This window comes from Colius striatus, chromosome 5 (assembly GCF_028858725.1).
Source record: "Colius striatus isolate bColStr4 chromosome 5, bColStr4.1.hap1, whole genome shotgun sequence".
In the NCBI taxonomy this organism is placed as follows: Eukaryota; Metazoa; Chordata; class Aves; order Coliiformes; family Coliidae; genus Colius; species Colius striatus.
In genome coordinates this window covers 33,355,211-33,370,671 of record NC_084763.1, presented here as the reverse complement: position 1 = coordinate 33,370,671, position 15,461 = coordinate 33,355,211, and the positions used below count along the sequence as shown (strand labels likewise).

Genomic DNA, 15,461 nt, shown 5'->3' with positions numbered 1-15,461 from the left:
TCCCAGTTAGAACATGCACCTTTTGAACAAAGCTGACGTGCTTCACTTGCATTCAGATTTATATAGCATAGATTTAAAAGTGTTTCTTTGAGCTGGCCATTCCCATAAGAATTGTGTGGTGCTATAGGGAATGCTGATTAAATGGTCATCACATATTCAAGAAAACCTTATCTGTAAGTGTTGTGTTGGAATACTGTCAGTGTGTCGGGAAGAGATGGGAGAGCCTCAGAAGAGCAGAGCAATGTAAGGACCAGAACCTGGACAAGTGCCAAAACATTGAATCTCTTGGCTGATTTTGAAGTACTCTTGAATAAAGATAATGTGTCAGTGAGGCCCTAGACCAGAATTGATTTCTGTGTGAATAATTAATCTTAGTGCATTAATATTGGTTTGAAGATTTTTTTGCATGACGCCTTAATTGTCTGACTCAGTATCTATTTAGTGTTGATAGTAATATAGCTTATCAGGGGTTTGTATCCAAGATGCAGTGGAGAAACTACTGAGATTCTTCTGGCATTTAAGCTATTACTTGGCTGCTTTTCCACCAGTACCTTTGATATTGCTGAGGAAGACCTCGAGTATGTCTCTGAAGAATAGCCATGAGCAGATTGAAAGCTTGTGGATAAGAATTAGAGACCAAGGCAACAAAGGGAACCTTATTGCAGGCCACCTGAGGGAAGCCTAAATTACCACTCTTCTGCTCTGATGAGACCTCACCTGCAGTACTGTGTTCAACTCTAGAGCCCTCAGCACAGGAAAGACATGGACTTGTCGGAGCAGGTCCAAAGGAGGGTACAAACATGATCAGAGGGATGGAACATCTTTCCTATGAAAAGAGGCTGAGAGTGTGTTGGAGTTGTTCAGTCTGGAGAAGAGATGACTTTGGAGACACCTTATTGTAGCCTCTCAGTACTTAAAGGGGGCTTATAAGAAAGATGAGGACAAACTTTTTAGCAGGGCCTGTTGCGATAGGACAGGGAGTAATGGTTTTATACTAAAAGAAGTTGGATTTAGACAAGATATAAGTAAGAGATATTTTACAATAGTAGTGAAGCACTGGCACAGATTCCCCAGAGAGGTGGTAAATGTTCCGTTCCCAAAAATACTGGAGGTCAGGTTGGTTGGGGCTCTAAGCAACCTGATGTAGTTGAAGATGTCCCTGCTCATTCCAGAGGGGTTGTACTGGATGACCTTTAAAGGTCCTTTCCAACCCAAAGTATTCTATGGTTCTGTGATTGTGGGATTTTGTGTCACAGGGCTCTGGAGGCTAGGGCAGAAGGGCATAAGAAATATTCGTCTTGATCATGGAAGTCAGGTTGGATTTCATGCAGGACAGCCTCTGGTTGGGGAGCTGATATTGCAGGGCCGGCATAGGTTCAGGGTACAGCACATAGCTTACATCATCCTGGATCTGAGGCCAAGGATGGAGGCTACAGAACTTCTATACAATAGTTAGTTTACTGGCAGCTCCAGGGTCTTTGTAGGCTCTTCCCTAAAGTTTGGGTTTTGTACTGGCCTTACATAGCCATCATCCTACACTAGACATTACATGGGGTTGCCCTGTCAGATAGTTCTTCTATGACCTTAGATAACTTCATTCAATCATAGGCCCTTCTATCTACTGATGGTGGTTATTTCTGTGTTACTTTGGGTGCTAGTCTCCAGGCAAAGTTCTTAATTTGGGTTTTTTTGGGTTTTTTTTTAGTTTTGGGTAATTACCATCACTAATCTCCAGGCAAACTTTGTATACTTCCTTCTTCCAATCACCCTTTTTTCCTCTTGGTTGCCACTAGTAGCTTTAAAGATTTCCATACACATGCTTGTCTGAAGAGAGGGCTGTGTGGATTTACAGAGAGAAGGCCAAAGACACTGTTAGCAAGTTGGCAAATGAGGCTGGATAGGCTAACAGACAGGGCTTCTATTCCAAGGGACCTCAACAGGCTGGAGAAATGAGCTAGCAGAAACCTTATGAAGCATCTGGGGCAGCATAGCCCTGTGTGACACTGAGCTGGAGAGTAGCTGTGCAGAAAACATTCTGGGAGAAGTTTCTCTTCAGTCTGAAGAGAAACACGGAATGTCAAGCATCTTGCTGCTGTCTCAGCTACCTTCCAGAAGATGGAAAGGTTGAATCCAGATTCTTTGTGATCTATACAGGGACAAGATAACAGGCAATGAAAAAAAAGTTGCAGCAAGGGAAATTTTGGGATATTTTCACCAAAAAAAGCCTCCGTACTACGAGGTTTCTCAAACAGCAGAACAGATTGCATCCCATCATTAGAGAGACTCAAAGCTGACCAAGATCATGACAGAGTAGGCTCTGCTTTGAAGTGAGAGGCTTCAGGTGAACCAGAGCTCCCTTTCAACCTAAATTATTCAATGATTCAAAGAGTCTTTATGACTCTTAAGTTTCACAGTTTTATCTTAAAAAGTGTAATGGAATCTTGTATGTTGTGAATTTCTTATGTCCAGTTAGTCATCTCTGCATTTGAGTCTTTTAAGAGAGCCTGATCATGTGCAGGAAAACCGGACAAGTTCCAGCCTGTGCTGCTGTAACTAAATAAAACTACCTTCTTACAGAGTTCACACCGCTTTTAAATTAATTACATGACTATTATCCTAATGGAAACAGCCAGAGTAGGTAATTGAAGACATCTTGAAATAAATTAGATAAATGGTAGCAGAAGCAGCTTTGTGCTTTAAAGCTCAGAAGAAAACTACTTTAAAAATCCAACTGTAAAAGTCCTCTAAATACAATGAAAGTTACTATAAAATTTTAGTGCCATAATTCTTAGGAATTTTAGGAAAGGTTACAAGATAACATTATAAATCCTATTGTAGCAAAACACCGCAAACTCTTCTTTATTTCTTAGAATGAGTCTGCTGTATTCTTACTTGGTTGTTTTTGAATTTAAGGAATCCATGCTAAATTGTTTTCAATTGAGCACTTAATGCCTGAAATGTTTTCAGGAGAAATCAATAATTCATGTCACTAAAATCCATGCTTCAGAACTTCAGTTTTGTGTCACAGAGTTGTTGCCTTCACCTAGTTGTTTTTTCTAGTACCAATGTTATTTCTAAAATGGAAATATTTTTTAATTTAATCAGTTGTGACAATGTTTCTGATTCCCACAGTAGGTAGAAAAAATCAATAACTTATTTTTTATTATTTCAAGAAGCACAGGTCTGCAGATCCTCATTTAATAAAAGCTAGAGATATGCAGACAGCCATGTATCAGGTGTGCTTTAAATCATTAAATCATGACTGGATTGCAAGAGATGTAGGATTGGCTGCCAATTTCAGTAGACTGCTTTTCTTAACAACCATTACTGTAGTTTGATTTCAAATTTCTCCGAATATTGCATTCTTTTAAATCTTCTTAAATCCAAGATAGAGTAAAATAATAATGTTCTTAGCTCTGTCCCTGTTTTATTTTAACAACAACCAAAGAGAATATTTGACAGATTCAGCTATATTGTGTGTGACTGAATATCAAGGTCAGTGAAGTTCTCTCCCCTCTCTTTTTTTTGTGAACATCAGAAATAATCAGTAATGGCCTGAGATTTAGTAGAGTGATGTCATATATTACAGTGTCATGGATTCACTGGGTTTTATTTTACAGTTGCTGACTTTAATAATTAAGAAGAAAATTATTGTCATGAGGTTTAAAGGCTTTAAAACCTTCATTTGTCTCATATCCAGAAACATAACCAATCTCAAAAATATAATTGTTAATAGAATTTATAGTTCTATGTCATAATACTTTTGGTCCTTGAGACTAATTAATCAAGTCTGAAATGCATGTGCTTAATTTTGGTAAGCCAGAATGATACAAAGTACATAATTAGCCACTTAATTGAAGTGTGCATATTATGATTCAGTGACTAATTTTCTGGTCAGTGAATCACAACCTTATGTCTCTTTTTCATATTTAAACACGTCAGATTATGATAGTTCTTGTTTCTAAAGCTGTTGTAGGCATAAAGATCTAATTTATGCTTAGGATTTTAATAACTGCTTCTGATTTATAGTTTTCTTAGAGTATCATAGAATCACAGAATCGTTTGGGTTGAAAAAGACAAAAATGTTGGATTGGTTGGTTGGTTCGTTGGATCATCGAGTCCACCCACTAACCTGACACTGCTAAGCCCATCACTAAACCATGTCTCTAAGCAGCTAATCTACTGATCTTTTGACTATCTCCTGGAATGATAACTCCACCACCTCCCTGGGCAGCATGTTCCAATGCTTGATAACCCTTCTGGCTAAAAAAATTTTCCCAATATCTAATCTAAACCTCCCCTGGCACAGCTTGAGATCGTTTCTTTGGCCTCCAAAATTATTTATTCATCTCCTTTTAAATTATAAACATATAATTTATGACTTATTTTAGTTATAAGTTAAACACAATTATATGCAGCACAGTGTTCTTAAGGTCATGGAATGTAACATGACAAAAGGTTTGGTCTATTTTGTAAAAAATGTACTTATTGACATTTCACAGATTTGCTATTCTTTATATAGAACTGACATCAGTAGTAGATTGAATGCTTCTGAATATTTATTTTCAGATGCTTTTGAATTGTCTCACTTTAAAGCAGTAAATAGCAGGAAAGTAAAATATTGCTATTTTGGAAAATATTTACTTTAAATTTGGTCACTGGCTTGTGACTTTTACTCATGTAACAGCTAACAGCTTCAGGTATCACTTGGGAGCTTTGTTTTGGAATATGACTCAAGTTTTGAAAATCACATCAGTATAAACTGTGAGTGGCTTTAGCCTGAGAAGAAAAAAATTGATTAATAGGCTTTTACATTTTTACATGCTACCTAAATTTTTTTGTATGAAAATATTATTGCATTACAGTCTAATGTGTCAAAACCACTCCTAAATAATCAGGAATTACCAGACTGGAAATGCATTATATATTGTCTAAGTTTTCAGTGTACAAAACTGATTGTATGAAGTATTTCAAGTCTGTTATTTTCCAAGGAAGATGAATTATCAGGCAGAGAGCAGGAGGGAATGGAGGGAATACAATATTTGCATCACTTTCTGTGGTTCCATAATTTACCACATTGGTGATGTCCCTCGTGTGTTTACAAACGTGATATGTTCTCTGCTGTGTGGAAAAAATAGAGTCATGCATAATGTTGCTTAAAATGTTTGTTTAAAATAGAAGGGCTTTTTTCCATATTTTCGTTTAATTTATGTTTACATTAGAGGAGTCAAATATGTAGAAAATATGGGTTGAATCTTTTTTTCACTTCATGCAGCAATCAAAGTTCATTGTTCCTCCCAACTGAGAATGAAAACATGTCTGGTTTATTCTTTGTAATACTTGGCTCAGAGGAAACAGGATCTGACTATGAGTCAATATCCAGAAGAGATGAAGTATAGGGGCTGTGAGGAAATACTCTTTTTCTTTTAGCCCAAGGTCTTTATCATTACTGAGAACCAATGTCTTATTTGGTAATGGTACGATATGAGTGCCAGACTGTGATCTGTTTAGATCAGGATTAAAACAGTTATACTATTACCTTGGTTTTGTTCTAGGTTCTACTCTACTTTCTATAAATGTTTTTGAACTAAGATACTTCCTTTCAAATTATTTTCAGAGTAGTTTGTGTCATTGTTTCAAATAGATTCACTCACTGTCACCTATCTTACCCTTTTGGAAGTAATTACTGAGTTGGATGTTTTGATAACATTTAAGTAATCTCCAAATTGTATTCAGTTCTGTAGTGCCTGACAAAGTGCCTTCATAGTGTCAGACAAATGGATTCAGGGTCATCTACTCATGGGAAGTTGGCTTACACATAGATGCCAAATCCCAAGTGACTTTAACAGGAATAGGCAGGACTAATTAAAATCTTTTTCTTACATGGATTATAATTCACAGTTCTACCTTCATTCCAATAATAAAGTCATCATTTGAGCCAAATGTTGTGGAAACAATTGTCTTTCTAGTCTGCAAAGAAAATATTCTTTCAGTTTGGCATCTTTAAATTATGTTTTTGTTGAGTAGTTTAAAGTGTGTTAGTACCATATAAAGGGTAGTTTTCATTAATAATATAAATAACAAAATATCTAATTACGATTATGCCACTCTTCTAAAAAAAAAAGTGTTACAATCCAAACCAATCCTGAATTTTAGTTGCTGAAAGTTGCTGTGCTCCCAGTGTTCAACAATAGCTATCAGCAGAGCAAAACACTCCTTAGCAACAGAAGTTCATGAAATAAAAGAAAGATTTAAATATGTCCTAAAATTAGGGAAATGGTGTCTATCATTTCAAAATGTGGAAAGAGGGCAGACAACTGTAAAAGCTCAGAAAAACCTTTTAAAGTGGAGAAAAAAGTAATTCTGATGCACATTCCTATCACTACAAGCTGCCAGGAGAATGTCTCTGCTGTTACTTTACATCTGGTCTTTTGTAGGCTTCTGGGAGATACATTGCTCTAAAGTCAATGGAAATGATGATATATTTTTAAAAATTTACTTCACTCTAGGTCTGTGTCCGTAAAGTTCAAACTAAAACTTAGTGGAATTTGGAGTGAAGGCTTTTGTGATCACTTTTCCCCCTCCTGTAAGTACTGTCATGGTCTAATCACTCCCAGTCCTGCACACAGTGACAAATTGCAAATGTCATCCACAGAGCACATTTAAAACAATCACAGCCACATCTGGAGAAAAAAGGACTACCTCTATACAAGACAGAACTGAAAATGTAGAACTTTGTTAAAGCAACAGGAATAATATTTTTTTGTCAATGTTTTGTATAGGTTTGTAATTGGACGAGAAAAGCCAGGACAAGTGAGTGAGGTTGCACAGCTGATTAGCCAAACCCTAGAACAAGAACGCCGCCAGAGAGAGCTACTGGAGCAGCATTATGCACAGTATGATGCAGATGATGATGAGGTAATGCAGTCTAGCGTTTCACTGTTTGATGTCTTTTTATGTTCTGATTTCTGTTCCCGATTCCTTCTTTTAGTTGTCACTCAGAGGTCAGCTTCTGGCCCTCTCCATTATCTCTGTTGCTGATCTTTACAGATTTTGATGATGAATCTTACTTGAAGAACAAAGGTCCCGAAAACCTTTTCAGCATGGATTTAAGATACTTGTTTTGTTCCAGAAGAGCATATATCAAATTGGTTGATGCTTCTGTAATCATTGATCTTCCTCTGAAGGCATATGCATTTCTGAAAGGAGGGAATAAAGTTGGTATACTCATGCACTGAAACACTATTTTTTTGTGAAAACTGGTAAAAGTCACCTTCTGACTTTTAGGGGATTGAGGAAATTTTAGACCTTTTTTTTTTTTTCCTGGAAGAACTGATGTTCTATTTAATTCAAAACATTAAGAGATTTTGTGAAAGTTCCAGGTAAGATCACTCATTCCACCCACTGAATTTTGTTTCTATATGCATAGATATTCCACAGCACAGAGAATTAATCTACTTTGTCTGAAGCATGTATTGATGTTTACAATTAGTGCCTGATGTCCCAATGAACAGGTTTGGAAACTACCAGCTTTAGCAGTAAATTTTCCATAATTTCATTCTGTTCTCTTAAAATCCCTAATATGCCTAAATACCAAGTTACTTGGAAAGATTAATGAGAGAGGTTTTTTTAGGGACTACTGTCTGTGTTACTCCCTAAATTTACTGCTGGATTAGGGTAAATAGCACTCGTTGCAACAAACCGCTTCCACAAAACCCATGCATACAACCTTCCTTTTGCACTATCTTGAATAGTATTACTTGAAATGTCAAACTCCATGTATTAACGTGGTTTTGTCTTGGGCCAGGGTTTTTATTTTTGTGAAAGGAGGTGATAGAGGAGACATAAATAAATCCTATGCATTTATTTCAGTTTAGTTTTCCTCTAAGTACTGAGACAAGGCTTCTAAATGGTGAAATAGAGGGGAAAAAATACTCTGAGAAAATCAGAATCACTGGGATTCTGAAATACACTGTTAAACTGAGCAATAGGTCAGAAAATCAGAAGTGTCCCAGAAGACTGAATAAAAATAATATCTAGCTCTAGTAATGCTTTCACTTTAATTTTCACAGATATTAAAAATAAACATATTTTAATGTCTTTTAGAATGAATCCTTTCATAGAGATGCATATGTAGATGTGCCTGTGTGAGAAGGCTACAAAATCCATATCCTCTCTGTGCCCTCTTCCCACTATAGAAACAGAATCATACAATCACAGAATCATTTAGATTGGAAAAGACCTTTAAGGTCATTGAGTCCAACCATCACCCTAACATTGCCACATCCACCACTAAACCATGTCCCTAAGCACCACATCTACATGTCCTTTAAATACCTCCAGGGATAGTGACTTGACCACTTCGGCAGGCAGCCTGTTCCAATGCTTGATAACCCTTTCAGTGAAGAATTTTTTCCTAGTACCCAATCCAAACCTCCCCTGGTGCAACATGAGACTGTTTCCTCATGTTCTATTGTATGTTACTTGGGGAAAGAGACTGACAGCAAGCTTACCACAACCTCTTTTCATGTAGTTGTTGAGAGCAATAAGATTTCTCCTCAGTCTCCTTTCCTCCAGGCTGAACAACCCTAGTTCCCTCAGCCACTCCTCCTAAGACATTCAAGTCTCTTAACTTCTGTTTATTCTAGAATTAAAATTGAAGGTGTTGACTAATTTCTTGACGAAAAGCTATCATCTCAAAATCAAAAAAGAGACAACTCCCTGTAGCCTCTGGAACAAGATACTTCTCAGAACTCATGGCAGGGTGCTATAGACATCAGAGTTTGAAGACTCATGATATAATTTTATGATGAACATAGTCTGTTAGCTTTCAAATTACCAGGAGAGGTGTGTCTGAAATGCTTACTGCTCAAATCCTCACTATGATGTGTGTTTGGAGGCTGACCTATGTGAGCTATTGGTGCAATTTTTATCTAGAGGACACATCTACCTGTAAAAAATCTCAAAGTTTTCTGTTACCTTTATGCACCACACAGTTGTCGTAATTCAAGATCTGGCAATAAAGAACACGTTAGAAACATTCAGATCAGGAGAATGGTAAACCTTATTATTCTCAGAATAGATGGCTGAGGTGTAGTTGTTAAAGTATGCAATGAGGCACGTTCCCTTTCTAAGTTAACAGACTTAGCAGAAGTAGATTTTGTTTGGAACCTTCAGCAATCTTGATTTTTTTTAAATTGTTTTTGTCACCTGACTATGATGTTCAATAAACTCACATAAGCTGCACCTTTCTCAGACAATTAACATGATGAAAGCTGTGATCTAATGGACGTTAGACACAGTTCAAAGATGTTCTTGGTCAGCACATTCTTCTGCTCCATTGACAAGTGTGAGCATTACTACTTAATGCTTACCTTTCTCTGTGAGGGCAAATGTGGCTGGGTTTATGTTGCTTTGTGCCAGTTGCAGCTTCTTGGGCTCTGATAAGCAGGGGATCTTTTGGGCAAGAAAATCTCAGTTTAGACTGCCTAGATAAATATCCACAAATGTACAAAAAACCCCACCCTTTCTAGTCTGTTTCCTCAGAATTATAGTGATTCTGACTGCATGAAGGTCAGGAATAGCTGGATTCTCAGTATAAAGAGTTTTGTGCTCAGGTGGCACTAAATTACTGAGTTGTTCAGTCTCAGAGCTATCAAACTGTTCTATTCATTTTCATACATTTTTAAAAATATGATAACATGGATCTCCATCTACAACATTGCATGAATAAACAAGAAAATGATCTTTATTTAACTCACTATTGAGACTAACAAATTCTGTGCCTCAGAAACTTCTCCACAAAGAAAGCAATAACATATCAAGTTTCCGGAGCAGGAAATCAGTGATCTGTGTTTGAGTACTGGAGTTACTGCACATTGACTGTGTTTGATTGAGTGATCAAATCACAGGAAGACAGCGTGTGCCAGGCATGTGCAAGTCCTGGTGTTTTATCCTGCTGTGCCACCAGCTGTCTGCATTTCCTCTGCTTTGAAACTTAGGACATTTGTCATAGCTCAGGCAGCATCTTGCTAATTCAGAAGTTCTTTCAAGTGAAAGCATTATGGAGACTTCTGCCAGCCAGTGCACACTGGGCTTGAGTCAGATGTTAAATTAGAGAGACTCTTGTTAGCCTGCTGTAACTTCTCGTTCCGTCACCTTACAGGAATGTTACAGGACAGTTATTTACTGGGGAAGAGTCACACTAACAAACAGTGTTTCAAAAAGATGCATCATTTAGTAGTCCTGAGAGAGATATCATTTACTATATAAATGCCCTACATCACTACAATTCAAGTGTAGGGCTGTTATAGGCTGCAGGTTGTATCAGAGTTGCAGCATGCTTTCAGATGTTCCTTTATTTAAGTCTTTGCATGGAAACACAAGAACCTTGTATAGAACTGACAAACACTAAAAGAGAAGGGATGCCCCATGTAGGGTCTGTGCTCATCTGGATGTAATATCTGAACATACAAAGAAAAATGATTATCAGGGGGAGTCAACATGGTTTCACCATAGGGAAATCCTGCTTGACCATCCTGATAGCCTTCTGTGATGGTATAACTGGCTGGATAGATGAGGGGAGACAAAGGAATGTCATCTACCGTGACTTCAGCAAGGCTTTTGACACTGTCTCCCATAACATCCTCATCAGAAAGCTCAGGCAGTGTGGCTTGGATGAGTGGACAGTGAGGTGGATCAAGAGCTGGCTGAATGACAGAGCCCAGAGGGTGGTGATCAATGGCACAGAGTCGAGTTGGAGGCCTGTGGCCAGTGGAGTTCCACAGGGATTGGTTCTGTGCCCAGTCTTGTTCAACATCTTCATCAACGACCTGGATGAGGGGACAGAGTGTACCCTCAGCGAGTTCCCTGATGATACCAAACTGGGAGGACTGGCTGATTCCCCAGAAGGCTGTGCTGCCATTCAGTGGGATCTCAGCTGGCTTGAGAATTGGACAGAGAGGAGCCTCATGAGGTTCAACCAGGACAAGTGCAGAGTCCTGCATCTGGGAAGGAACAACCTCACACACCAGTACAGGCTGGGGATTGACCTGCTGGGGAGCAGCTCTGCAGAGAGACCTGGGAGTCCTGATTGACAGTAAACTAACCATGAGCCAGCAATGTGCCCTGGTGGCTAAGAAGGCCAGTGACATCCTGGGATGCATCAAGAAGAGTGTGGCCAGCAGGTCAAGGGAGTTTCTGCTCTCCCTCTCCTCTGCCCTGATGGAGCCTGTGTCCAGTTCTGGAGAGAGTCCAGTGCAGGGCCACTAAGATGATCAGGGGACTGGAGCATCTTCCTTATGAGGAAAGGCTGTGGGACCTGGGGCTTTTCAGCCTGGAGAAGACTGAGGGGAGACCTCATTAAAACTTACAAGTATTTAAAAGGTGTATGTTAGGTGGATGGAGTTATACTTTTTTTCTGTAGTATCCAGTGATAGGACTAGAGGTAATGGACAAAAGCTGGAACACAAAAAGTTCCACTTAAATGTAAAGAAAAACTGTTTTACTGTGAGGGTGAGGGAGCCCTGGCACAGGCTGCCCAGGGAGGCTGTGGAGTCTCCTTTCTGGAAGCCTTCAAATCCCACCTGAATGCATTCCTGTGTGACCTGATCAAGGTGAACCTGCTTGAGCAGGGGGACTGGATGAGATGATCTCTAGAAATCCCTCCCAACCCCTACCATTCTGTGATTCTGTGAAAGAGAAGCAGCATAAATGTTCATTGTCTCACAATTTGTTGTTAAGCTCCCATGAGCCAAGAACAGCCAGTAGTATCAGTTATTTTTCATGTACTGCTTACAATAGGCAGTGGTGGTATTTGCCGATGAGCTTATGCTAACTACAATAAAGCTGGGAGAGTATGTTGTTTCAGGTGGTGCCTCTAGATAGCCTGGCACAGAGTTTACTCATCACCAGTTTGTCTAGCTTCCTAAAATCCTGTGTCCTTTTAATTTCTGGTGTCCTGTCAGAAAACAAAACTCAAAGGCTTTGAAAGAGACTGTGTCATTATATTTTCTACTTACTGTGTTAAGTGTGACCTGAATCTGTATCCTTGACAGAAACCTTTGGACTTCTCTATGTTAAGACAGTGTTCTGTGCACATTTTAGTCAAATTCTGCCATTTCTTGGAATCTTTATTTGAACGAGATATTATCTTCTTCACGTTCTACAATAAGTTGCAAAACTCACATAGAGCTCATGACCTGTTCCCTTAAAAGACTGCATATGCTGATGCAGCATGTGAAATTAATAAAATGTTACAGAATTCCATTCACTTTGTGACCACAAATAGTTTTATGCAAATAATATTTTAATGTATGTCAATATCAAAAATTTGTTTGAATATTTTTTCATTTTGAATTCTCATTTATCATGCCATGATAAAAGCAAAGCAACAGTAGAACCATTGAAGAAAATCTTGACACACATGAAAAGAAAAAAGTTGCAATGTATTTGAATGACTAAGACCCAAAGAATGCATTTGCTAAACAAGATCCTTCAGAAAGTACTGTTTTTCCAACATTGTTAACATAAGGCAATCCTATAAAAGTAGTGATTGACAACATACATTTTTCATTGCTCTTTTGAAAGAATAATATATGAACCATCAGAAAATCAAATTAAAAGGTCGACTTGAGTTATTTTTATAGTTCTTCAAGGAGTGTTCCCTGATTGTGGTAGAGTTTTAGTGCAAACAAAAGATTTAGCTTGGTGCAGCATTTGTTACAGTGATCTGGGGAAGATCTGCACTCTGCTTGAGAGTGTTAGGCCCATTCCAAGAATTTACAAGGCAAATAAACAATGTGAGTAATCCATTTTCCCTGTTAAAGTGGGAAATTGAAGTTTGCGTTTATAAAGATGATTTTATGCTATTAGCTGTGATAGAATATACCAAAGCTGAATGACTAAGCCCTGGCTGCTACTGGGAAATAGGTCTTGGATGAATTTTACTTACCAAACCAGACTGAAGAGTCCCAGATTTTCCTTCAAGAGCATGTAAGTTTTCATTGATTACTTACGAAAAAAAAATGTATTGTCTTTGTTGTCAGTTGAGAAGAGAAAATGCATTGCAAGAAAATTTGTGCAGCTACAATAACAAGTGTTGCCTTACAAGTCTTTGTCAGTTTGAAATAAAATAACTTGTCTGTGCCTTGCTGCTGCTTGTAAAACACCGAATTTCCCATTCTAACTTACTGCCACAGGGTCTGAACAGTCTTCCAGTAGCTTCATGTGAAACAAAGGTAGACAGAGCTAAATTTTTCAGAGAAAATACATTTCATGTAGTTTATGGCATATATTTCCTTAAATCACACGTTGCTTCTTTGTTTTCATGTAATTTTAAGGTTGGATTCTATTATTTTGAAGATGAAAGCAAAGTCTCTTTTATTTCTGTGTTCTATCATGTGTCCTGTGTCATTCTGCTCTCTTGTTTACCTGAGCAAACTTGCAGTGCTTTGCTTTGATGACTACTTTTTCGATTAATTGCAAATTAATTGATTAATCTATCAACATTTATCATGTATAATTTGAAGAGAGATTTTCCTTTGTGTTTATTTTAAACTGCCTGATGTTCTCCTACAAACACTCTTGACTCTTGAGGCAAGTAGAATATTGCCTCTTTTTTGAATTTTTCCCCAGTGTAACTTAGTCCTTCATACGTGTTCATTTTTCTTTTAGTTTAAGCCTTGGATGAATCAGTTTTAACTAAACTCATCAGTTTTATTCTTTTGCCAAAATTGGTAAACATAATTACGATTTCACACTTAAATGAATATGTTCCTTTATAATGCACATATAACAGAGACAGACCTGGCTTTTTATGTAAACTGGGTGTGAATCCTGGTTAACGATGGTGTTCCTGCCTCCTCTATGCAATGCTTCAGATTTCCTGGCTACTGTTGAGGAACCTGCCAAGATGGTTTTTTTTAGTGCAGAAATTAGAGTAGTGTATCATCTTATAGATTTTTCAACTTCCAAGTTGACAGTGTGTGGATTATGTTAGTATTTTGTCCCCACAAGAATTAATTTAATTGAAATGTCACTGGGATTTTAGATTGAGTTGTTCTGCTCTCGCTGCTCTGAAGACTATTGAGATTCTTACTCTCAGTACATATAAATTATGTAAAATAAATGGATACAGTTTATTTCATTTGAGAAATAACTGTAGAAACAGAGAGCAATTCCAAAGAAGTGGCTTACATTAACAGTGATTTTTAAAGTGTGGATGGGTCATGCACGTTCATGACATCTTATTTTTGATAGAAGGTTTTAACAAATCATTCTGTGCTTTCTACATGTTTTGGCTTCCTTTATTTTTAAATAACTTTAGTGATTTTAAAGAAGGAAACAACAAATTTTTCATGATTTTAAAGATCCCTTTCAACTTCCATTACTGTGATTCTTTGTGCTGTTTATCCAAGAAATGGTGATGTTACATTTCAACTCTGTGTCCTTGTGCACCTAGACTTAACATGCTTCCATGCACTACTTTTTAATTGAGGGATTTGCAGAAGTCTAAACAATAGCTGGGAAACTAAATTATAATAGAAAATAGAGATTTGAACTGCTGTTCGGATGTCTGAGTTCTTACCTGTTGTTTTGAAAACCTTCTTTGACACTAACAGACAATCCTAGCACTACTGGGCATATACTTCTGATAATACTATTATGTGTCTTCATCTCAGGAGCTGAAAGTTTATGAATAAAAACTTGAGTTCTGTTGAAGTTTTGGTGCTATTACTTTATAAACTTAAGAAAGATAACACCCCTTCCCCTGCCCTTCCTTTTGCGTGTATTTATTGAGTTCCAAACTTTAGAAATATAGATGTGGCCCTGAGGGAAATATTTGCTCCATAATATGTTTGCATAGTTATTTGCATAGCCAGTAGGCTATTTGTGATGTACTCCTGCTTCCAGAGTGAATCCTACTGAAGCAAAGTGGTACCTAGGCACGTTGGGCATGGGGAGCGATAAGCACAGGTCTATGTGCAAAAGATTGTCTAGAGACTTGGGGTTTAATATGGCAGGATTTTTCAATATTGTTTTATTTTGTTCAATCTTGAGATACTAATTGTAGCTTATGATTTTTTAAATTCTATTTTTTCAGCAAATTGTTCACGTTTCATGGTTTACCAGCCCAAGAAACACCCACATTTTCTGTTTAAAACTAGCTTAAAGCAGCTTCTTATTCACGGTGAAAATTCAGTAAACTCTGACTTCAGTCTCTGAACTGTGATAATTCCTTTTTCTTTCTGTCATCTTTCTATGTGGACATGATTTTTCTATTGTTAATTTGTTAAGAACGAACCAATGGGTTTCCAAATTGAACTTGGAATATCACTGGAGAATTACTTCCTCCCAATGGCTTATAAAAGACTAATCAAGATCCTGTTAGTCCTATTCTGCTTTCATTTCTGTCTGGAAAAATTTCCATCTTAAATCTGATGTGAATTTGGAGAAGTCTT

General features: G+C 37.6%; 1 protein-coding gene across 2 annotated transcripts in view; it reads left to right on the top strand.

The window, feature by feature from the left end:
* Positions 1–15,461, top strand: part of PPP1R9A (protein phosphatase 1 regulatory subunit 9A) — a 141,407-nt gene that overhangs the window by 88,081 nt on the left and 37,865 nt on the right. For both annotated transcript variants that reach the window (XM_061996568.1, XM_061996567.1), the window contains exon 6: positions 6,783–6,918. In XM_061996568.1, the coding sequence (XP_061852552.1) occupies positions 6,783–6,918 (136 nt within the window). The remainder of the gene's footprint in view (positions 1–6,782; positions 6,919–15,461) is intronic.